The sequence below is a fragment of the Pomacea canaliculata genome, linkage group LG9, assembly GCF_003073045.1.
Source record: "Pomacea canaliculata isolate SZHN2017 linkage group LG9, ASM307304v1, whole genome shotgun sequence".
NCBI classification, from domain to species: domain Eukaryota; kingdom Metazoa; phylum Mollusca; class Gastropoda; order Architaenioglossa; family Ampullariidae; genus Pomacea; species Pomacea canaliculata.
In genome coordinates, this window is record NC_037598.1 from 8,567,458 (window position 1) to 8,591,961 (window position 24,504).

Genomic DNA, 24,504 nt, shown 5'->3' on the forward strand with positions numbered 1-24,504 from the left:
GTGAGGTTAGCTAGGGTGGAAGGTGGGGAGGGGAGGTTGGAAACTTCAGTCGTCAGTCACGACCCGCAGTGAAAGCGGGGTGGTTAACAGGTAAATCAAAACCTGTGAGCAAGAACAAGGTTGGTATTGTGGGAACTTACAGGGGAAACTCTTGACATGTAGTCGTTTGTCTCCCCTGATCCCAATCTGCAGATGGCAGGAGGAACCTGAATCCTCCGCCATGTCATTGTCGAGGGGGTCAACATGCTTCACTCCACACCAGATGGATTTTCTTAGCGACTTGTACTTAGGTGTTTGTTTTATCAGATTGACTGTGGGCGGCAAGGGCCCATAACCACCACTTCGCTTTTCTGACTGGCGTTGGTCTACAGCGCTTTCCGACCATTGCATACACAGAGTTACCTCCACTGACTCTACCCCAAGTCTTGTGGCCCGGGAGTTATTGGGAGGTACCGACAAGCTGGTACTTATGACAAGACCTCCTATACCAAGTGAGATTTCTGTCTAAAACGTGACAGATTGATGGACAGATGGAGTGACAGTCAGACACACACAGACACATTACACCCACACAGGCAACAAGTTAAACAAAAACAAAAATGAAGATAGGAAGATAAAGGGTGAATGAAAGAAAAAAGAAATCAATGGCAGAAAGGAAGAGAGAAAAAAAAGACAACAAAGATCTTGCTGTCTGTTCCGCTACCGGTGTTAAGACTGTGCATGTCACTTGTTGTGTGGACGGCAGGAGTGCTGTAAGACCGTTTGTAACACTGCTGTCTGTTGGCCCATGCACCGACATCCTCCATCCCACCCACACCCACCCACACCCGAGCTGCACTGAGGCGGCGTGTTAAAAGCTGGGGGTGAGGCAGGTGAACAAGAAGTCTGATGGGAGGGGCTGGAGCACCCGACCCTGCTGCAGACGCACACGAACTCATACAATGCAGCTTGCGTTACACACACACATACACCCTTAATTCTCGATATTCTGTATATAAACGCAGTCACTTATTCCATTTTTACATTATCCGCTCCTTCCTCCTCCTCCTACCAACCCATCTACCCATGTAAAAGACATCAATCTCGCTCCGTTCCAGACTACCAAAGCAGACCAGCGCTTGGCACGCAGAGTATTCCATTCTTTAAAACCTAATGATCTCAGGAGTGTAAAAGGAATCTCTTTGAATCTCTTAAGCACAGAGAGAGAAAAAATGATCATGAAAAGACAGTTAACATTCTCAAAAAGGAAGGCAGACAGGCAAAAAACAAAGAAAGAAGCAGACACAGATGAGGCGTTAGGGTAGAATCATGCAAACAGACCAACAAACAAGGGAGGAAAGGAGAGCGGACCGGAAGTACAAAACCCTTTAATAGAAGCGCGAAGACAAGGGCAAGGAAAGATAATCCCCTTGTAAACACTTTCAGCGGTTGAAGGGCTACAAGAGCTTAAATAACTCATTTCAACCAGAACTTCTGAAGCTTATCTAAAGAGCTGCAGTAGTCACGGCTCTAATGACTTGAGACATTCCCTGTCCATTCACAGACTGCCACGTGTAGGTAGGAACCACTACTCCAGTACCCGTACCCGCAAACCCACCCGCACTCTCTCTTCTCTCTCTCTGTCTGTGAAGTTCAAAACACTCTGGGTCTTTAAAACGCCGATCTTGCCCTACCTCCTCCCTCTCCCCACCCCACACACCCATCCAAAGCATTTGCTTGTGAGATGCCTGCTCCTGCAGACATGTAATTCAAACCAAGGTTCCTGCTGCTTTTCCCAATCTTCTTCCAGAAGCCAGAAATTATGTTAGTACCACGTGCTGTTCTGGCTACAGGCGCGCGCCTTCCACATACGGTGCAGAGGCGTGTAACTCTTCTTCTTCCTCTTGTCTTCTTCTTCCTGCTCATCCTTCTTTCTGTTTTTTTCTTTTCTTCAGCTGCGAACTGTAGGTACATTCTAATTTATATAAAAAATGACAAAACGCATCACTTATCAAGTTGCGGTCAATTTTAGTATATTTAAATGTAGTAAGTATTGAGCATGCGTACTACGTCACAACGGCCATTATCCTCTCTCTCTCTCGTTCTCATCCATCCTTTCCTCGTACGTTTTTATATAGCTGTTCTTCTTGTCCTTTTTAAGTTGCAGATTTCATGTTAATTTGCTCAATGATGTGGAAACAAGTTATTGTTATTGTTTACCTTTATATTTAGCAGACCACTACTGCCCCTTGCAAACTAGCTATTCATCCCCCCTTTCAAGAACGGAAGAACGACAGAAAGATAAAAGTAAAAACAACCAACAAACAAACAAAAGCAGCGCATGTCAATTGAGATTCAGGAGTCAAGTCCTTAAGATAGAGAGACTGACAAAGAAGGAACTAGTTGTACTTTCACATCCCTGCATACACTTACATAAACTACTGGCGGTCAGTGAGACAGATATGAAAACAGACGGAGTAAAATATTCATTACAACAAATATATAAATAAAGAAACAAAAAAAACAAATGAACAGAAACAAATGAACAAAAACAAATGAACAAAACAAATGAAAAAAATTCAAATGAAAGAATGAATGAACGAAAGACAGAAAGAACGTAAAAACAAAACAAAGAATGAAACAAATAAATAGACAAGGAAGAAAGGAATGACTGAAAGAAAAAGAAGCGAAGAAAGAGGTCTCAACAAGAATAATTTAGCTCTGACTGCCGGCCGATTACTCGTTTCACGCGGGAACAAAGCAGAGGGAGCGCAGACCGGCTCTTCCGCCCGCCATTTTATAAACACGGAGGTTTGATGGAGAGGGCGCGCGCTGCAGTGTAATCTGTGAATTATGTTAAGAAGATGAACTTTGTTAACACAGCCAACAGTTTACTCTTACTTTTTTTTCAAACTCGTATCGGCCAGACTCGGGACTCTCTCTGCTCCCTCTATCTCCTCCATGCGGGCATCAGAAAGTGTGTTTGTGCGCGTGCGTGCGTGGTTGTATGTTAATCTGTGCTTTTGTGAGTGCGTATGTATGTGTGTGTGTGTGTGATCGTGAGCAAAGAAGAGTTAGCAGTGGTTATAAAGAAATAATATTTTAAATTAAAAACAACTTAAAACTAATAACACATGGGGTGTTTTGTAGCGACAACAACAACAATAACACTAATAATAATTATAATAAATAAACAGAGGACAAAGAAATGTGCACAGGGGAAAACAATATAAACAAAATAATAAAGCTTTTAGTTTATGGATTGGTCTTCCTACTTTCGAAACGAACATGATGATTTCTACAATGACAGCTTTGGTAGACTCGTGAGGTGAAAGGTCAGCAGTCTACAACACAGCGCTGCTGTGAGCGTCTGGATGACTGAAGAAAGGAGGAGGCAGTTGGTCACGTGACGAAACAGGCGCTCGGCGGCGAGAGGGAGAAAGAGGAAATGATCCCAGAAGGTTTGTGCTGCCTTTCTCTTGCCGACAGCACAGGCCTGACGTTGACGTATGCAGCGTCCGTAACAGGTGCACGAGCAGCAGCAGCAGCAACAGCAGCAGTTACGACAACAATAACATCACGAACAGCATTTACAAGCTCGGAGTAAATAGTGAAAACTGTGGCGGACTCTACATTGAATGTTTTCGACGAGACTAAACGACCCATGATGTGTTTTTCTGTAAGGTCACTGTCACTGACCATGGCACTAACACTTTCTTGCTTTGCTTTTTTTATCTTCTTGTCTTCCTTTCTTTCTGTTTTTTTTTGCCTTCTAGCTTCAGGGCTCAAAGTTTGAAAAAAAAAGGACAAAGAAATTGGTCGGCAGACATCATGAAAATACAGAAGGATCGGTGTGTAGACATCAACTAAAGGCAGTAAGTTAGCGTTTGTTACACCGAGGATAGGTTGTCCGGTTCAGATCTCGTCTCAGGCATGATGTTTTTTCTGCATATAACATCTGTTTAGAGGCCAGGCTGCTTTGCCGTCATATAGCATCAGTTCCTGGCTAGGCGTAAAACTTCTCCCATTCCCCTCTTCCACCACATCCTCCAAACATAATCAATGTTATCTTAAAAGAAATGTTTCCCCTAAAAAAAGAACTATTCACAGAGTGAGACAAAAAGGAAGCTGTGAATATCTCAAGTGCATTTCGCTATTTTGTAATTCTAGATTTACACGAACTGACCTAAAAAAAATTACAAAAGAAACTGAAACAGAGTTATTTACTCTTCGTTTAGCATTTCTCAAAATGTTTGGCAGTGAAATAAATAAATGTTGTAAACTTCGGACTCATAATTCCCTCAGCCGAAAGACATCGCGTATCGTAAACCAGACACATCGCTGCACTGCTACAACATGAAAGGAAGTGACGTAAGAACCGGCAATCGCCGACTACCATCCGCCTGCCATGCCGACTTCAGCGTTAATCACAGTCTCCGGAGGCGCCCTCGCCAGACCCACAAGTCTATAATTACGACAGAAGAATGCACGAGCCTTTTGAGCAGAGGCAAGGTTCGACGGAGGTGTTGACGAAAATAGAGAACACTTCCGACCGTTGGGAATCGTCTGGAGAAAGGACTCGACACCAGCCTCCGTCAGTCCACAACCTCCACACACCCCTACAGTCTACCCCAGGTACCGCAATGTTCGTGAAAACGTGGGGTGGTTACATCCTTTCTGTGAGATTTGTTCTGAGGGTTGGGTAGGGGAGGAGGACTACATGTAATGAGACTTGAACCTTATGCATCGCCTGGAGTTGTTGGTTTTTTCTCGGAGGATGTCGTGAAGGTATAAACGTCGTCTACCCTCTGCTTCTCTGAGTTTCCGGAAACTCTTGGACTGAGCACGTGAGGTGCCTTCCGCCTCAACACACCATGTCAGAGAGGCGTGAATATCCGCAAGAGTGTCTTTTACCACACTCGTCATATTTTTCCTGAGCGGGATGATTTCCATTATGAGAACCAGAGAAGGAAGAACAGCTGTGGTGCATTCGTCCTCACGTTTGTGAACACGAAACTCTCTCCCTCTCTCTTACACACACACACAAATATGCACGCATCCATCCCCACCTTTCCCCACATCCCCAGAAGCTCACCTCCAATCTTGAAAATGAATACAATGTTTCAAAAATGTGAACATATTGTGGAGAAGCTGCAGCCTGTCCTACAAATATGAGAAGATTAGATAATGTCGACAATGCTGGATGTCTCGCGAATGACATTATAAATATCAAAATGACTCTTGAAAGAAAAAAGGTTCCCCATCCCTGTGCCAGAGTAAATGACATGGAGAGCTTGAACTAGAAAGCATATATCATATTATTTTATAGCCCAAAAGTAAGGCTTTAATGTTATTTTTGGCAGACGTACATATTTCCTAAAAAAAATGAGTTAATAAAGATTGTTTTGTATTGTACTGTGTTAAAGCCCAAAATATATCTTGGAAATATTATGAAGGGGTTTTAAAAAAAATTTAATGTTTAAATAATGGTTATTTTTAAATTATCTATAATGCAGAGCAATTATTTTAATTTGTTAGTACATGGACAGACATAAAAGACAGACATGAAGGCTGACAGACAAACATGAAGAGTCAAGGCAGACCCACAAATAGAGGAACAAAGTACTTCTGTCGTTTGAAACCTCCACAAAGAAATGTAACAATTCCTCTCTTCCCACAGGTTAAAAAAATTTGGATCCATTCTGCAATTATCTCCCTGCATTTTTTTCCTTTAAAAATTTAAGACCGAAGACTGTTTACCCACAGCAGCCACGCCCAATCTCCGCCTCTTAAAAGCATCTTTATTTCGCCCAGAAAACAGCGATATCGCGAGATCCTCTTCCTCTTCAAAGACCATGCTTTATCTCATCTGGAGGCAATAACACTCCGTGGTTTTCTCTCTCCAGCTCACCATCGATACCCGGGCTCAGCGGCCATCTCACACGTGTGCCCTGGCAAAGCCAAGTGTGTGCAGGAAGGTGCAAGTTGTTGGCCGCCACACACACATCACCACACACACACACACACACACACATATGCTATTCACACTTACACCCGCACGTATGCACAGTGACGATGGTCAGATGAAGAGAGGCCACCAACATCACCTTCCACATTGTCGTATTTGATGTGTTCGTGACCACCCATCGAAACTGGTATTTCTTTCTTTCCACGAGGTAATAATATTCACACCTTTTGATCATTTAATTATATATATCTGAGTATGTCCAACCCGATTTTATTCTATTATTAAAATGACTAATTTTGCCTTAATCTTCCCACATTCCTGAAGTCCTCGCAACCATCGGCAAAAATTCTTCAAACAGTGAGGCTGACTCCTGAAGGTCTGGTCTACATCAGACACACCTTCCCTGGGCTGGTACGAGATGAAATACAGCCCTATTGTCCTCAAACCTTCTTCTAGCCAAGCCCTCTAGTTCAAGTCTTCCACAAGTATTCCTCGACCCCCAGTGAAGTACAGTTGCTGTGTTCACGACCTGTGCTGCAAGTATGCTTCGTGCTCCATCTCCACACTTCGGGTAATAGTCGAGTATTGGGGATGACTTTATAGTCATGGAGTATGTCTCTTGTGGCAACTTCTTTGGTAAATAGAGCATTTCGTAAATCCTTTCTGTCTTTTATTCACTTTCTGTGAGCATGAGATCCTTTTCTTCCTACCCCACCATCCACTTATTACTATCTGTCTTTTGTATTCGGTAGAATTTTTATTTTAGAAAAATGTTTGCTGGTCATGTGGTCTTTCTCTCCAGAAAATGAAAGTAGAAGACTGAGGCCAAGCTGTATGATTCCGATTTACAACAAAAACTAGAAGACCTGATGAAGAATATCTAGGACTACATCACTATAACCACAAAATGCTTCAGAGACAACCTCTCTATCCAGCTCCTCAAAGTGCATTATTGTCATTCTCGACTACTTTACAACCACCCATACCCATGTCCTCCCTTCCTATCCGAGCAGCAAACCCTGGCTGCTGCTGTTGTGCACCCGATGTCAAGCTGAGGGTGTAAATGAGGGGACATGTCTGATGGATTACATCGAAAAGACAAGGGTTGGGGGTGGCTGCAGGTAAGAAAGTATCGTGACACCCCTAAAATGTCAGGTAGGTGGGTAGGTAAGGGAGATTGAGACCTTACTCAGTCTCTGTCTGATGTCCGAATGCAGTCAAGAAGACATCCCACACCCTTCATCGAAATCCACCCATCTTCCGTTCACCATCATCGCCAACATCAACACCATCGTCATCACTAACAATCTTTGCATGCAGACCTGTTCGTGTGTGTGTACATGCGCGTGCTTGCGCTCGTCGTGTCTAATCCACCCCTTGTCACTCTGCGCCCCTCCATTCCACATTCTCCGGGCGAATCCGACTCCTCTCTCGCCGAGACCAACGAGTGCTTGCCCCTCCCTGCCTGTCGGTCCAGCTCCACTACACCTGCCGCTCTCGGCGTGCTGGCAATGCATTCCACCCGCCACCCGGGATCGTTCGTGGCGGGTGCACGTCACCATTTTCCCGCTGTTTGCTAATCACGCTCTTGGTCATGGTGCGAAATCCTCGTCTGGAGCTGCGCCGTCTCGCACCTTTTTTTGTTTTAGTTTGTTTGTATCGTGGGTTAGCATTCCTTGCTTATGTTTCGGAGTTTTCTTTCCTGAGCTTCGCTTTCTGGATTTTGTTTGTTCCTGGGTTTTGTTTTCTTAAATTTCTTCTGTGGATAATTTCCTGTTCGTATATTCTGTTTCCTCGTGTTTACCTCCAGGGCCGTTTCCTTAGTTTTTTTCCCCTCAGGGGTTGTTTACTTGTTTTTGTTTCTTCAATTGTCTGTTCACGTTTCTGGCTGTTTCTGTCCTGCAGTCTGTTTTTCCCCCCAAGATTTGACTCCTTAACCCAAACACAAGGCGACTACTTGGCGAGTTGCTGGGCAAGGACTTCTTTCTAAACCGAAAGACACTAAATCTTTGTCATTTTTGTGGGAGAGCCACCTTCACAAACAAACACACGTCCATCGTATTCTCTCCCCTTTCCATCGTCGTCGTCGTTTTGGTATCTCCTCCCCTCGCCTTGATCATAATGATTGATGCAGTACTTTCTGCCAGGAGCTGGTAGACCACGCAAGGGCGGCGACTGACAGCGGGTTTCACTAATTAGGAGGAGGGGGGAGCGAAGGGGCAAATCACTCTTCTGCAGGTCAAGTCATTCAACACTGGCTGCCATCAGCATCTTTAGTCTGGGGAGCTCACCCCTTGCCTGCAGCCCCACAGGCCCTAGTTTCGTACACTTGGCAAAGCTCTTCACGCCAGCTGAACGTCCAGACGATGGGAAAGGGAAGAGAAAGAATTTGGTTTTTACAATGAACAAGTAAAAGAATCTGGTCTGAAAAAAATTACTTCTTCGCATCTTCGTGCTTTAATGGAAGTGACTTCCCCTGTCCACTACCCTCGGAGGGTAAGGGAAGGTTAGAAGGTGAAACAACTCAAAAGTTCAACAGTACTCAGAGCTCTGCAAGCAAAACACCTTTAATTTACAGCAAAGGTCGACTGATGAAAAGGAACGATCAAAAAAAGACGGATAAACCTCATAAGTGTCACCCAGTAGTAAGGTCAACAGATCATAAATCGAAAATAACTGTCCAAGCAGTCCTAGAACCTCCGTCATCCCCCAAACACACCCCAGAGCACATTCAGGTCTTTGTTTCAGACGGAATCTGACTGTGGTCCCGATTTAGGGCCTACAAGAGCCCGAGTCTTGTGAGTTATCTGTAATGGGCATCACAAGACGGTTGGAGGCTGGACACTGTAGGCGGTCTGAAACTCTAGACGAGGGAGGGGGAGAAGTTCTCGCGCGCGCTCGCGTCGTGACGCGACGGGAGCGTTTAGTGGGGATGGGGAATGGGGGGGATGGGGAGGACGCGCCGGCGTACACGTCACGAGTTGCAAGTTCACCAAACAGTCCGCGGGAGGAGCGATGATAATGCAGACTTATCGTGGCGAATAGCCTTCGTGTTTATTTGAACGTCGAAGTCGACGGGGGAGAGGCGCAAAGAGAGGTAGAGGGTTAAAAAAAAAAAGAAGAAAAATAACAAAAACACTGTCTTAACCCTTTCGCTTCTGCGGCTGACTCGCGCTTGCCCAAACGTCTGAGCATCCGCAAAAGAATACCGGAACCCAGGGGGGTTAATTAAGAGCGACAGAGAACTCTGTTTCACTTCATGCACGATGCCGATCTTTCACCTCACCTCTTTTTTTTTTTTTTCTTCCTTCACTGAGGAAGAAAGTTTTAGACAAATACGGTTGTCGCTTGACTCAATGTTTACACTTTCCTGCGACATTTTTCATTCATAAACGAGTTTCTTTTCCTCACTTTCTTTTCTTCTTTTCTTTAACCGCACGCTAAGCCTCACCAATCTCCATCATTACCAAAACAACTAGAAAAGCTTTTTAATCTCATTCAGACACGCAAGGCAGCCTTCTGTCGTTTCCAAATTTGTCTACCATCTTTTGTCTGCCTTTACTAATCTGTCGACATATTCAGGGTCTTCCAGTCTTTACTTTCACACAAACAGTCCATTGTCTGTCAATGGAAGTTAATAATAAGATGTATTCTTACATCAAGTGTTTGTTTATCTCGACCATTGTAAGATGAGCGATAATTTTCCTACATTAGACGGAAGTGACGTAATACAAAGAGGAAGAAGCAATATTGAGTGCAGGTACCCTTATTACAAAAGAACTCCATATATCTATCTGTTATTAATATAAAATTATAAGAGATTGACAGGTGGCGTGGTCAAGAGAAAACTTTTCTAGCGGAGAGAAAAGATAAAATAGTGAAAGAAAGTAAGATTTCAAAGAAATGAAGTGAAACAAAACTTGCTGAGCTTTGTTGGCACATTAAAGAAATGCTTGACAGTTTCAAAAAAGTTGAGTCAACAGAGACATTAAAAAAGAAAACAAAACACAGTATTTCTAACACAGCAGAATACGAAACCCGGTTGGAAGAGGTAGTGTGGAGGCGGAGGAGTCGGGGGCAGAGGATGACAAAATTTCAAAAATATGTAGAAAACTTTTTTTAAAAAAATGAAAAAAAAGGGGAAAGAGCGCAAAAAGGTGGACAAAAAAGGTAAGAAGGATTAATGAAGGATGAAGAAAGAAAAGAGAAGAGGACGAGGTTTCGAATGGCAAGGAATTTGGCACGCAAGGCTTTCGTGCATTCTCAAAACCTAATCGGCCTAATGGCAAGTTTCGTGTTTTCCGGCCGGGGAGATAACCCGATACTTTGGCACAAAATAACTACGTGGCCCCGCGTTTGTCGCTCTCTCCGATGTTATGTGTAATCGCGTAGATAAGGAGACAGATACAATGACTGTTGCCAGTGGACTCCCGACTACCGCGGGCCGCCCTGACACCACATGTGCACATCTGCACTACTTTAGGGTGCGGGAGGAGCAAGGAGGGCTGCGGCTTCTTTTGTAGTCTGACTACAGTGTAGATCGCAAGTACTAAATACTTGTTTTTCTCATCATCATCATCATCATCATCATCATCACAAACATCTTTATGCAGACTGTGGGACTTTTGTATAGGTCAGTATGTATAGGCTAAAAATTCTCTGAATGTTTCCTTCTTTTACATTTTTGTCTATTATAATACAAAAATGTAAATAATGTGTACAGAGCGATACGAACCATATTGTCTCAGTTGAAAAGGGAATTGAACAGTATATTTTATTTTAAAAAGGAAAAAATGTCTTGCAATTGGTCATTCACCTGATATTCACAAGAAATATTTCTTTTTATTTAATTTATTAGGAGCTAATTTTATATTCTATTAATGCTTGATTACTATTGGAATCAATTCGCTTATTATACTACGGAGGAGACAAGAGAGGAAACCTCGTCCCTATTCCCAGCAGCCTCAGTGTCACGCTATCGTGATCTATCTGTCACGCATGGCAATATACAAGCGACAGACATGGTGATGCACACGTGACTCATATGGTGACAGACTGGTCACACACGCACTGTGACAGAAACACGGAGACACGCAGGATGATACATGCGAGACACACGTGGTATTGAATGTGCGTCGCATGAGAACGTCACAGTGCGATACAGACGTGACGCGTGCGATGTCACATCCGGGATATTTCTGAGGTTCTAGCATTGTTTGAGTCTCGCCTTTCGGATAATGCGATCTGCTTTTCAGAATTTATATTCATTAATCTGATGGTTGTACACAAACTAAAATGATGACAAGACAGACGCTAACTGGATCCATCAGAGTAGGCTTGACGAGTGTTACATTGTCGCCTTCAGTCACGAACCCTGGGTTTACTGTGATGTCTGAGATGTGATGTCTGATATGTGATGTCTGAGATGTGATGTCTGATATGTCTCCATACAAGTTTGTTTCTGACTTGTGGAGCTCCATATTTTGCTTCGCGACATCAGCGATATCCGTCACGATCCTTCTGCACTCTTCCATGTCGGTTCCTCTGTTTTATTACAATTTGTCTATTTTAATACTCGCTTGTCCGGCTGTCATCTGTATCTTCTCAACTCCAGAAATTCCAAAACTATGCAGTAAGACTCATACTTCAAGTACTAAAACGAGATAATAGAAATCCTTGTGTGTATGTGTGCTCTCCACTGGCTTCCTGTCCAGACCCACTCACAGAATATAACCTTGCTGCACTCTGCTTTAGGTGTTTGACAATTTCTTACTTCTTCCTTCTCTCATCTCTTCCCTCACTAGACTCCCAGCATGCATCTCTTCTGATAGTTTCCTCCTTTCCGTTCCCAGAATCGGGAGGAAAATCTTTGGAGAACGCATGTTTGCTTATTGAACATCCACGTTCGAACTCACTCCCTCACGTGATGCGACATCAGCAGACGACAGTTATTCAAACGTACCACTGAAACACATTAGTTCTAGAAACATCTAAATTATTAGACTGCAAACTTCACTTTGACTACTGTTTTATATTTTGTCTAGCTTACAATGTGCCCAAGCGTTGGGTTAGAGCGTCATACAAGTTGTTGTTGTTGTTGTTATTATTACTTTGTTGTTGTTGTTGTTGATGATGATGCTACATAACACTCTGGCTCAGTAACACATCTAAAATATGAACAGTTGGGGTGCGTGCTCGGTCCCTGGCTGTAGGCTTTCTCCAATGACATCTTCCACGTTGTCGTGAATATCGATGACTACCGTTCATCGTGCATTCCACAAGACATTTTCCATAATCTCTCCTTCCTTCCAACCCTTCCCATTCCTATTTTAGCTGGGCGAGGACGGGGGGAAACAAGTGTAGCTCTGACTGGAGGAACCCGAGAGTAGGGGGCGACCGTGCGAGACCAGCAGAGCCCCCGTCATCCAACCCTCATCTTTACTATCAAGGATTCGCAGGCGGACAATAATCGTTGTTTGCCACCCGCTTTGTAGAGGGTTAAGCAAATGAGAAACCTCCGGGGTACTGTTTCAGGCAGTATCAGGAGATAATAATCTTGACTGCATTTGCATTCAAATCTACCTCTCTTTCTCTCCTTTTTGTCTCTCACCATCACACACACACTAGCACATAAATAAAGTGGAGCGGTTTTCAAGTAGCGGAGAGACCTCGTCTTTAACACCGTAAGACATTTACAGATGAGGCTTCATTTCCCTGAAGGACCATGCTTCGGATGCATCGCTTCTCCGAGCCCATACAACCCTTTGCTTGGTTGGTTAAAGGGGCTCGTTAGCTTTTAAAGAGACCGATACAGATCGGCAACTCTTTGGCGTCTCCTGGCCCTCGGCTCCACGTCTCGGAAACAAAGAGCCCTCCGAGCCCACTCCTCGTCTAGCGTGACGTCACGCATATATTAAGGTACAATAAACACTTGTGGGCTTATGAGGGCCGGTCGTTTATGACTGTTTCGGTCTTCCTTTTGCTCGGCTCAGACTATCGTAGACCTCTCCCAGGCCGGAAGACACGTCTGGTTGGGTATAAACCAGATCATGTCAAACTCCACTGATGCCTTCCCGGCCGCTGTCTGGCGGGATGCAAGGATTCATGCGCATCAGCTAGCGCGGGAAACCTCAATTAAATGAAGTGCATAACCCTACATGAGCGAAATTTGTCAAAAGGTAACTGAATGACTTGGCGGTCAGAACCTCAAAGAGCACCCATGACTTAAAAAAAACTGGGAAGGATGAGGATGAGAATGTTAAGGAGGAGAAAGAGGATAAGGGTGATGAGGATGAAAAAGAGGATAAACAGGCTAAGAAGGAGTAAAATAATAGTATGATGATGATGATGATGATGATGATGATGATGAAGGGTAAAGAGTATAAGAGAATAAGGAGACGAAAGAGGAAAATACTTTGAGGATAAAGAGTGTGGGCAGAATACGGAATGTAAGGAGAAAGAAAATAATAATGGATAACAATAACGATGAGATGCATAAAGAGGATAAAGAGGTGCATGAGAAGAACGAGGATATGAAAGATAAGAGTGTAGAGGATGAGGAGGAGAACGATACTAAGGAAGATAAGAAGTATGCAATAATGATTATCATCATCTAAAGATTATCATCATCTAAGGATCGAACTACAGCCACACAGCTAACACTAAGAACAGTTGATTCCAGAAGAAAACGAAACATTTAAGCAATACAAGCTAGAGACAGACAGGTGAAGGGCACCGGGAGATGCCTGATTGTCACTCACCACCAGGTATCCAAGGCGATTACGTGGACGACGTGGGCGATGAATAGCAAGGACAGTCGCATCAACAGCTCTCGCCACCTCCTCGACCCTCCCGCCATCTTGTCATAATCCCGTCAACGCCCACTCCTCACCACGCCTGTAAGAAAAACATTTCACCTTCTTAATTCTTCCTTTCTACTTACAGGGGATATTCTCATCCTTCTTTCACTCTTTCTTCTTCCTTATTTTATATACAGTTCCATAGTCGGAGGAAAAAAACTAGACGTTTACCTACGTTAATTAAAAAAAAAAACTGTTGTCTTTAAGAGTTAAATTTTTCTTCTGTTCGTTCTTCGCAGGTGAGTACACCTCAGTCGTTAGGTCGCAGTCATTAACCGCCTTCAAAGCGGCAGAAGCAGCCTGTAACTGGAAGAGAAATGCTTGCAGCAGATGCATAGTATTAAGTACCCGGGGTTGATAAGGTATCCGCGGCTGCATATTTGAAATACTTGAAGCCATCAATTGTGAAGGCAATTACTTGGACTCACGACATCTCGCGCTCGGCTCCCACACAAGTTGTGAAGGAGGAGCAGGGCCGGCCAGCTCGGGTTACCGCCAACAGACGAACTCTCGCCACCCGGGCGGTGTGAACATGTTGCTGGGCTTTGTATGTACATACGTGGTCTACCTTCGTCGTCTGCACTGCCGTTACCTCACAACACTAAGTGTTGAATATGACGACAGACATACAGATATATTTATATATAAAGAAAGAAACGAGTGAGAGAGTGGCAGGGTGGAGAGACAGAGAAACAGAAACAAGAGAAAGCTACAGATATTTTTATTAATTTTAAAACGAAAGTGAATATGTACAGATTGGATCTTTAAGTTGTGAATCAACCATGAAAGGTACGAAAATAAATTCACACAAAATATCTATCTCATTTTATTCTGTTCTCCACCCCATTTTATTCACCCACTCTCTCTTTGATCTATCTTCACAGGCTGCGATATTTGATTACATTGATGAATGATAATATCTGTTAGTGTATTCGGGCCGTGAGATAGGGATGGTCACAAAGTTGTTATAGTCATGGAAGGATGGCTCGACGATTGAGTTAATGAAGCTGGAATGTTTCGGCTTGACTTTTAACCCGAGCTTGTAAACACTGAACGAGGCCACATTAACGAGAGTGGTTAGCTGAGTTTAGTCACACAACAAATGTCTCTCATATCATACAATGTCTCCCAACAGATGTGTGATGTATGTATCTATGAATGGTACTAGTGTGCTTGGTTAGAGAGATTACAGGAGGGCATGTGAACTAAACAATGTCTCTCTCTCTCACTCTCTGTCCCGGTGAAACAGATTTATAAGTATTTAACGTAACACATCGTTGAGACACAGAGATAAGAAAAGTCGAAAAATATGGTTCGTTTATTTATTTGAGAAAAAAATCTAGAGGTGATTCGACACTGTGGTGTGTTTGGTTTGGTGGTGAGAGAGTGACAGTAAAAATGGAGGGTATGGGAATGACCTGGAGAAAAAACCTTTAAGGGTGAGGTTTGTGAATGGATGTCGCATCCAAGAAAAAAATGTACCCGGGGTCTGAACCACGAATTAAAACTACGTCTCTGGACAGCCAGTATTAAAACCATACAAGAAACACAAGACTATAATATATAAATAGTCTATCACTTTCTCTCTCCCTCTCTCTCTCACACACACAGAGTGAGAATACCCGGAGTGTGTGTTTCAAGCAAAGCAAATGAAAACTGGAAAATAAAAGGAGATAAAAACCGAAGTGTCAATGAAGACAGTGCCCGTCAGTCCAACAGGCGCGGTCACAAAGAGTTGATCAGAAACACGCAAATACCCGACCAATCGAGCAGTTACTCCCGACACAACCATTCACTGGCTTTATCAGTAATATCGGGTACCCCATGGAAGATCCTCCTGGAGCTTGACCTACATATCTACCCCTCCTACCCACCCTCAGCGCCCCCCTTCCTGTCACGAGGGTGTGGAACTGACCAGCAGGAACATTGTTGTGTTTAAGAAATATTTTTGTTTTTGTTGTCGTTTCCATGACGCCAAGAGATAAGTTTCGTGATAATTATTTCAATCTGATTGATGAAAGTAATGACAAGTCAGAAAATGTTCAAGGTACAGAGCATTAGTATGCAAAAGTTTAAAATGAAGAAATAACTTCAGTGATACCATGACAGAAAAACAAACCAAAAGACGGGTGGAGTCTGCTATTATCAACAACTTTTCACCAATTACAAACAGGTAGATAACATTAACAACTTCCCGCCGATGACCAACAGCTAGAGTGTAATAATAAATCCTTTTCGTTATTTTTCAGTAAACAGGATACAGGAGAATTTCTTGATACCAGGAGACATGTTTAATAAAACCATTTATGTACAGTCGGAGAGAATATTTAGTCTTTAGTCTGGTTTCATGCCACTTGAATAACAAAATTATTTATCAATACAGTCATAATATATATTATATAAATCTGGCAGATTAGTTCCAGCATAATAATAATAAATAAAAGATTTGTAAGGAGCATGCTCTTAACACTTAAGAATGAGACATGGACAGCATTGGAGGGACGGAAGAATAAACAACAGTACTGACGACAAATGGAAGCCAAATATAGAAAAGGCAAAGAGGAAGCAGGTAACATGAACAAGTATAACAGAATATATTTCTAGTCGTTGTCAGTTTGACGTCTATCTTTCGTTTTGTAACGACTCAAAGGTTCACCTCCGAAAAATAAGAGCTGGCAAACAGGAGAAAGGTTGACGGATAAGTGGATGAGCTGAGAAAAGTTTGCGAAAAGAATGAATGCATCTAAGAAATTAACATTCCTATAACGACGACGATGACGACGACGATGACCACCACTACACCACCACAAGTAGTAGCAACAGTTGCATGCTCGTTGTATGGTTCACACACACGTTCGTGTTTTAATTTACCAAGTTTACCCCTCCATTTCTCTCCTCCGCCCATCATATTTTGCACACTGCACTTTTAACGGTGCATTATTTAAACTAACAATTTTTATGACGTCATTCACACTCATACATATAATCAGAAAAGTATCGGTCGTTTGGGATTCTTGTTGGCCGACACGAAAAAGACACTATCATGGCTTCATAAAAATGCATATACTTTTCAAGAAGAAAAACAACAACAACAACAGCGGAGGAAAAGCTGACGTCTTACCTAGCCCCCATGTTGTGTCCTCCCACCAAGCGGTCAAACAGCACTGGGTGCAGACATAAGGCTAGAACTGGCGATTCCGTGGCTACAGTCCACCACCACGACAACCTTTACAGGAAGCACATTGCCGCCGTGGTTGGAGGTACCGTCGGAACGGTCGCCATTGCAGGGCGGCTGTACCACCAACACCCAGCGACCACACAAATGCTAAGCAAAGCAGACCCGACACCTTTGTACGTAGGTACCCGCCCTTGACTGTCGGAGCTCCCTGACACCCAGCCGAGAGAAAGGTTGGGTAGCTGACGTCTGACTGGCTAAATACCCGGCGTTTAGTCCAGGAACTAACACTGCGGCAGGAGTGTGCGGAAACGGGGTGTCAAGATCGACCATCCATCCGACCGCGTACCCGTTCGAGCAACAGCAGCAGCAGCAGCAGCAGGTGTACATCCGATGGGGAAACAAAGATCGGGAAGAGCCTCCGCTCGCGGTCCGTTCCTGCAAACTACTGGGCCAGCGCCCACAGCAGCACCCGGCCTGGGAGTCGAAGAAGGGCTCGTCACCTTTGTCATCGGAGGAGAGGAGGACGGCCACACTGACGCAGCAGCATCCCACGGTTTGGCTCTACCACGACTACCACCATCACACCGCCAGAGCAGCTGTGCGCAGCCGTAACGGCAGTTGCTGTTGGCGAGAGTCGGAGGGGGAAAGGCTTGTTTGTCACGACATTACGTTTTGCACAGATGATGATGAAGAAGCGGCAGAGCGCTCAGCTCCTGGCTGAGAGAGAGAAAGAGACAGAGAGGGACAGAGCGGGGGAAGAAAGAGAAAGAGAGCGCGAGCGATAGAGAGGGGGACAGACTGACGTGGAGAGGGTGGGGTAAGGTAGGGTGGGAAGTTGGGTGGTGGTGGTGGTGGTGGGGGGTGAATAGAGTGACGGGACTGAGATTCCCCAAGGCGCTGGGTTCGCTTCGAGCTTGTGCCGACTAACAAACTGCAAGTGGGCTGGAGGTGGAACCAAGACGCTTCGCGGAGCAGGCGGCATTAAGCCTCAAAAGCTTTCCCCCTTCGCCAACAGGGGCCCGGCATCCCGTTTTAAAGTGCCGGCCCATACAGCGTGTCATTCAAAACAGCGCAGCCGCCTTTTGGCCTGGGACTGCTTCCCCCTTCTCTCTCTCCTCCGTCTCTCACTCTCTCTTTCTCTCTCCACAACTCTCTCGCTCGTTTTCCGGCAGCTAGCATTCCCCTGCACCGTCGGGTAGAACAGGTTCACGGTCTTTCCTTCCAGCTGTTTTCACATGCTCACTTCATTAGCAGAGAAAGTATTTTCACTTACGACAATCACTCCTACACCACCACACCTTCTCCTCCCACAAATACCTTTTGTTTCGTGTGTCGGCTTGTTTATACCTCTCTACCGACATCGTGCGGTGACCCACGGTGCCAAGAGGAAAACAACTTTACAAACTAGTTTATATCAAGGAGAAAATGTTCTCAACGCTTGTTCTTAGTACTTCCACATGTTTGAAAGTGTTTGCGTGGATACTTTTATGTGCATGAGGATGTTGGTATGTAACATTCCATCCGAGACAATGTCGGATGTTTGATCGGGATGAAGACTGGCTAGAAGCTGGCAAGAGGATGAGAGTTGTATCTGTTTTTGAGAGCAGAGCAACCAGGGTAGCTGGCAATAAAAGAAGCTGAAGACATTTTTCCCTCTCGCCATCAGTCGCCAGCTAAACAGGTGTTGAGGAAATGCACTCTGTCTCATGTTGCACCAACAGTCACACGCTGCACACGGCACTCAAGGATGCTCGAGCCTTTAATGCTTCCAGAGATATGTGACTGCACTCTTCATGAAATGCTGGAGATGGAAACTCCCAGCGATAGATAGGACTACAACACACACAAACAAAACACAAACAAACACTAGTGAAGCGGGTATGACTGATGGTTGTATTGTTGTTGTGCTTTCATGTAAAGCTCCCATTGTCTTCTAGGATAAATACAGTTTATTTTCTTACACACACACACGACTTCCTACCCTACCGATCCTCTCCTCACTGCCACTACCTCACCCACACTTGCTCCAACAATTAATTGTAGATGTACAATAAAGTATACTCCACTAACTCTACCGTCTTCATACCTAAAGTATTGTCCTTCTCTTCGTCATTTGTTTGCTTCAAGTGGTGACTGAAGATCTTAATCAGAGATAACAGGTCATTTCACCCACAGTCCTTTACGGCAACGGCCCGAGCCTGCGACATAAATCAGGCGACCGCGCGGTAAAATGAATGGCACGAGGTTTAACCCCACGGCGCGGTGTTTAACCCTACATGTACCCACTGCAGGCCCACGTCATGCAAGCTGCCGCCGGGAGGTTAGACTGGAGGAGGAGGAGAGGGAGAGGAGGGGCAGCGGGTCTCCCCGACTTCACACTGAAGGTAGCTTCCGCCTGTGTCCTTGTCACGTGACCGGAAATGGAGATAAATGTAGCCGAGACCTTGTGCGACTGTTCACCTTGCGACTATTGTCAGATTTATTCATAAACGCGGATTGTAAAGCGGTGTAGAGACGGTTCCGAGCAAGGACAGGGGGAGTGGGGCGGCATAATTCTGCTGCAAACATCTTTAGTTTTCTTCCGGTTTCTTTTTTTATTTAAGGGTTGCTTTCATTTCTTTTTTTTTTCTTTTTTTCTTTTCTTTCTTTCTTTTTTTTTTTTTTAAATAAGCAGTTGAAGGTTTTGCGCAGAGTTCTCTAAGTCCTGTTTGCCAGCAGAGACTTGCACTTGAACCTCTTGATGTCACGGTTCTGGTTCCTGATAAAGACAAGGGAAACTAGGTATCGGGACTAACATAACTATCCCGCTCATTACCTTTATTATTTATATTACGATAAAAGTCCTTTTCTTTTGAGGTCTTATCTCTAATTTGCAACATTTTATTCTCTTACACTTTTGGTGTTCCGTTAGAAAACATCTGTTTAAAAACAAAATAGCGGGGATTTTAAGAATTTTTTTTTTTTTAAGTTTCACTAGGATACCTTTGTGGAAAATGTATCAAAGTGTTTAAGATAATGCTTGCACACACACAAGCCACACACTGCTTGCCTTTTATCTACCCACAACCCCAGTTTGTTTCCTTACTCCGTTTTTAGTGTTTTGTTACCGTTCTCTTTTCTTCTTCTTCCTCTTCTTTCTCTCTCTCTATCTCTCTCTCACACACACACACTTCGCATATAGATTTAAAAAAAACAACAACAGAAAAATCTTTTTTTAAAGAGCAAGCGAGTGACAGAAAAAAAGAAAGAATAAATGATAAACAACGAGTAGAAAAAGTAAGCAGGGAGATGGAAAGAGAAAAAAAATCAAAGAGCAGGAAAATGATACAAAGAAACACGAAAAGAGGGGTGTATGAGTGGATGGGCAGAGAGGGAGAATAAAAACAAAACCGTGCATGAAACAAGAGGAACTTCGACACAAACCCAGAGGTCATTATTTCCTGCCCCTAGACTGGAGAACTGGCTTGTGTGGGTCTGTGCTACTGTTCACATGCGAATGCAGTCGTCGTGGCACAAACATGTCTCAGTCTTTCAACACATGGGCTTTCACTTAAACCTTCGCCGACTTCATTCACTGCTGAAATACTTGTTTGTTACAAATAGACTCACTGCTGAAATAAGTGTTTGCTACAATAGGAAAAAGAAAACCGCACTTTTATAGAGTGTATGTATATATATGCTTTTAATATGTGAAAGATCACTTGTCGCTGAATACCTACATTTAAATTATACAAAAGAATGAAGACGGATGCTTGTATACATGTTAATAATAAAACAACAACAAATAAAACTGTAGACAAACAGGAGGAGAAACAGGAGAGACGATGCATACACGTAGAAGGGCATCTTTACATATTTATAGGATACATCGTAGATAACAGGAGACAAAGAACAGAGAGGGACGATTGGTACATAAATAATGGACGATTTGTATGTAGATAACAGAGAACACGGCACATACACAAATAGGGACATCCTGTACAAATTAATGTACACATTGTACACAAACAGGTACATAGGGACTGTATTGTACACAGGGCACATAGTGGGCTACCAAGGAGATGCGGTGCACACCAATCGCCAAACGAGTACAAGCCGTGCAGATGTGAAAATACTGGATTACAGCAAAATGTCCGAGTGCGAAGAACACACACACACTTTCTATCTCAAGCTGAGGTCTGTACACAGTACATCTCCAGTGCAAGGAGGCATGGTAGCCCACAGACAGCGAGGTGCTGCAAATGAAAGACAATTGCGGACCATCAGCGGACACTGGTGGCATCAGAAGCTTTCATCAGAGGCAATTGCCAAAGAAAACATGTTGAAAGACCAGCAACAGGAGGCAGCGATCAACAAGGTTGTCACAGACAATGCGGGCTGTTTGCTCTCCAAGCATGCTCGTGGCATGTTCGACAGATGATGCCGGGGCCAGGGAGAGAGGTAGAGGGTGTGGTGGTGATAGGGGAGAGGGGAAGAGAATGAACCTAGGTGGAGAGTCAGCAGATCGACGATACGGAAGTGACGTCATTGTCTCTCTCTCTCTCGCACTCTGTCATTCACTCCTTGTCTTTCGTCGTCTCCCCGCTATTTTATCTACCCGCTTCCTCCAGTTTGTCCCCTTGCTCCGTTTTTAGTGTCTTGTTACCGGCGCTCTTCTTCTCGTCTGCTTTCATCTATCATCTGTTGTCTCTTTTCTTCTCTAGAGCAGCAAGTAACACGGGCGTCTCTACATCTGCACGATGCTCGCAGCAAAGGCGGGTTACGATGATATATTGGCATTTAACTGCTTCTACCTGATCCGCTATTTAAATGTCTGGCCTTTACCACTGGTTGACCGCGCTTGACGGCGAGTATGTGAAAATACTTCTCTCTAAATACATAAATAAATGTAGACATTGCTCTCTCTCTCTCCACAAGGTGGTTGAGTTAGTGTGAGTACGCGAATGTCCGCGCATGGGTGCGTGCTATGATTCATGCGTTTCGTGTTGTTGTAAAGCCTGAGTTTTTCTTTGGTTATTTTTGTTTGTTTGTTTGTTTGTTTGTTTGTTTATGGCCCGCTTCCTGTAATAAAAGGGAGCGTGAAGCTGTTTTTTGTTTGTTTGTTTGTTGTTGTTTTTTTGTTGAGGAGAGCTAAGGAGCCAATGACAGTCAAATACAATAAAATATTCACGGCGACGACGTTGGTAATAACGGCGATGATTATGACAACAGCGATGACGACAAATAAGATTTTGACCATGACTTATACAGGACATGACTACAATTAATATCTGTGCAACTTCTAACCATCATAAAGTTCAGGTAATGAGTGTCAATAAATGTATATCATATATCATATATTACACATCATAGATAAAGACTTAGGAAGCTGTGCTTGTGACTGGATGGATGGGCTGGAAAGTCGACACCCTGAACCGTCGAGACCAGGGTAGAAAGACGGTGGACGCATGCGCAGCTCGAGGCAGGGCCACGGGTAGAATGTGTGGCACGGCAAGTTCGGGTGTCAATCAGTCGATGGAGAAACAGCCTCGCGCCACGTCAGCCGTCATCGGCGTTTGCTTTCCTCGCTCCCAGAACACCTTGCCTGCGCATGCGTGTGCCATCAGCGCGTGCCATCTCGAAACCCCATTGGCTTCAGCGGAGATGCGCGGCTGATGAAGTTGGTTTATCGCTGGCGGTCGTCTAACCGCGGTTTGCCGCCGCACTAACCGCTGTCCTTCATGTCACTAGTGACCGCACGAGCCAGGGACTGGCAATGACTTCTACTCACCCCCGCCCGCAGATGTATCTCGGGCATTAAATCCTGACCTGTTGACACTCCCAAAGTTAAGATGGAGAGCTGGATAGGTGGAGGGAATGTAGGGGAGAAAACCAGTCAATTGTCTTCCTTCATTTTCAGCAAACATGCCAAATAAAAGAGAATATTATTGTCTTGGATTGATTCTTTCTCTGTTTTCGCTGTCTGAAGCTTGCAGCCTGACAGTGTATACCCTGACACTGACATACACATGATGAGATAGCGACCGTTGCTACGATTCTAACAGAACGCAGACTCTATTGCCAAAGCCGAATCTCTCAGCGATCTGTGAGAAGGACTGGGGTGGATTCTCAGGAGGAATGGAACTTGGGTGGGTTGCTATGGCTTGACTTCACCGATCGGTTCCAACATTTGTTTGTACACTCATTCATACTGACTGACCCACTTGTTTGTCAGTCTGTAGTCTTTCTTCTCTCTCGTTGACTGAATTCCGTTGTTGGTTGGTTCTGTCTCCTTTACACCGGAAAGACTCGACCCAATGTTAGCCACAAACAACACTGACTACAAGTAATGTTGAGATGAAGTTTGTGTTCCTGGATCTCCACATCATATTCCAGAAAAGTAAAAAAAAAAAACTTTCTTCTTCTTCGGAGCTAGCTGAACAATAACACTTTTCAACGCGAAGAATAAAACAACCCACACACAACACTTCTCCTTCCTTGCCACCCGCATCTAAAGTTTGAGAACCACAAGCTGCTCCTGCACGCACGTGCAAACAAGGATGCCAGAGGAGTACCTCCTCCGCAAGGCACGCAAGCTGGTCTCAAATGTCTTTCCCTAGCGACATGCCCCTGCGCAATTTTACGGCCGAGGAAGAGGGGGCGAGCTCGGCGAGAATAAAGTGAGGATAAAACGAGGGAGTTGTGTCTCCTTTGTAACACCTTTAACCCACCCTCCCAACATAAATGTCCGCGCTGCAACCATTCGACTTTTTCGCTAGTCAGGCTGGCTTCGTTCTCTCTGGAAGAGTCATTGCCGGCTCTCGCGAAAACCACTTTCCCGAGACGAGACTTCACGGGGCTCGTGTGCACGTGGGGATGCGCATCGGTGTATATGTGTGTGTGTGCGTCTATCTGTCAATAATAATAATAATTTTATTTCATGCTATTGAAAGTTCCAACATTCCTGCCAGGAAAACACCAAGATAAAAAAATTTACAATTTGTGAAAAAAATTGTTTTTTTTTAAAAGTCCATTGCATACAGTACTCTAGTGTTGCATCCTCTCTCAAAGATTTTCCCGACATGCCATTGGGCGCTCCCGACATGCCTTATCACCTGCGTTCTCGACTTACGTCCTCAAGACACCTGACATCCGAGCTCAACTAAAGTCATCCCGACTCGCCATTCGCCTTTAGTTCCTCAAACAAGTCTGCCATCTGTTTTCTTTTCAAACTCCATTTACGCGATGGTCGACCACGTCTGACACAAATGTCCGCCGAGGGCTTTCTTCTGTCGGATCCTCCGCACTTTCTCTCTTCTTTGATCTCCTGCGACTCCGAGATGAAACAGTCTGTGGAAGTTCTTCTCGCAGGATAACGAGCCTCGATGCCACTAATTACAAAATTCGAGGTTCATAACTGAAAGTAGTGCAACGCATCTCTGTGGTAACCCTCGCTAACAATCGTCACATGCGTCGTTAATACCACTATAGAGAGATACAAAAGATAGCAGATTTTGTGTGATTCACACTGTTGTACTGTG

The 24,504-nt window shown here is 44.2% G+C and overlaps 1 protein-coding gene across 2 annotated transcripts in view; it reads right to left on the reverse strand.

Moving 5' to 3' along the window:
- The window catches only part of LOC112571725 (protein Wnt-5a-like), a 104,488-nt gene that overhangs the window by 52,372 nt on the left and 27,612 nt on the right, over positions 1 to 24,504 (reverse strand). Inside the window, exons 1-2 of one of the 2 annotated variants that reach the window (XM_025250962.1) lie at positions 16,928 to 22,274; positions 13,708 to 13,843 (exon numbers count right to left, since the gene is read on the reverse strand). In XM_025250962.1, coding sequence (XP_025106747.1) covers positions 13,708 to 13,805 — 98 coding nt within the window. In that variant the 5' untranslated portion in view covers positions 13,806 to 13,843; positions 16,928 to 22,274. Of the gene's footprint in view, positions 1 to 13,707; positions 13,844 to 16,927; positions 22,275 to 24,504 lie in introns of those variants that run through there. The other variant, XM_025250963.1, reaches the window with a different exon arrangement.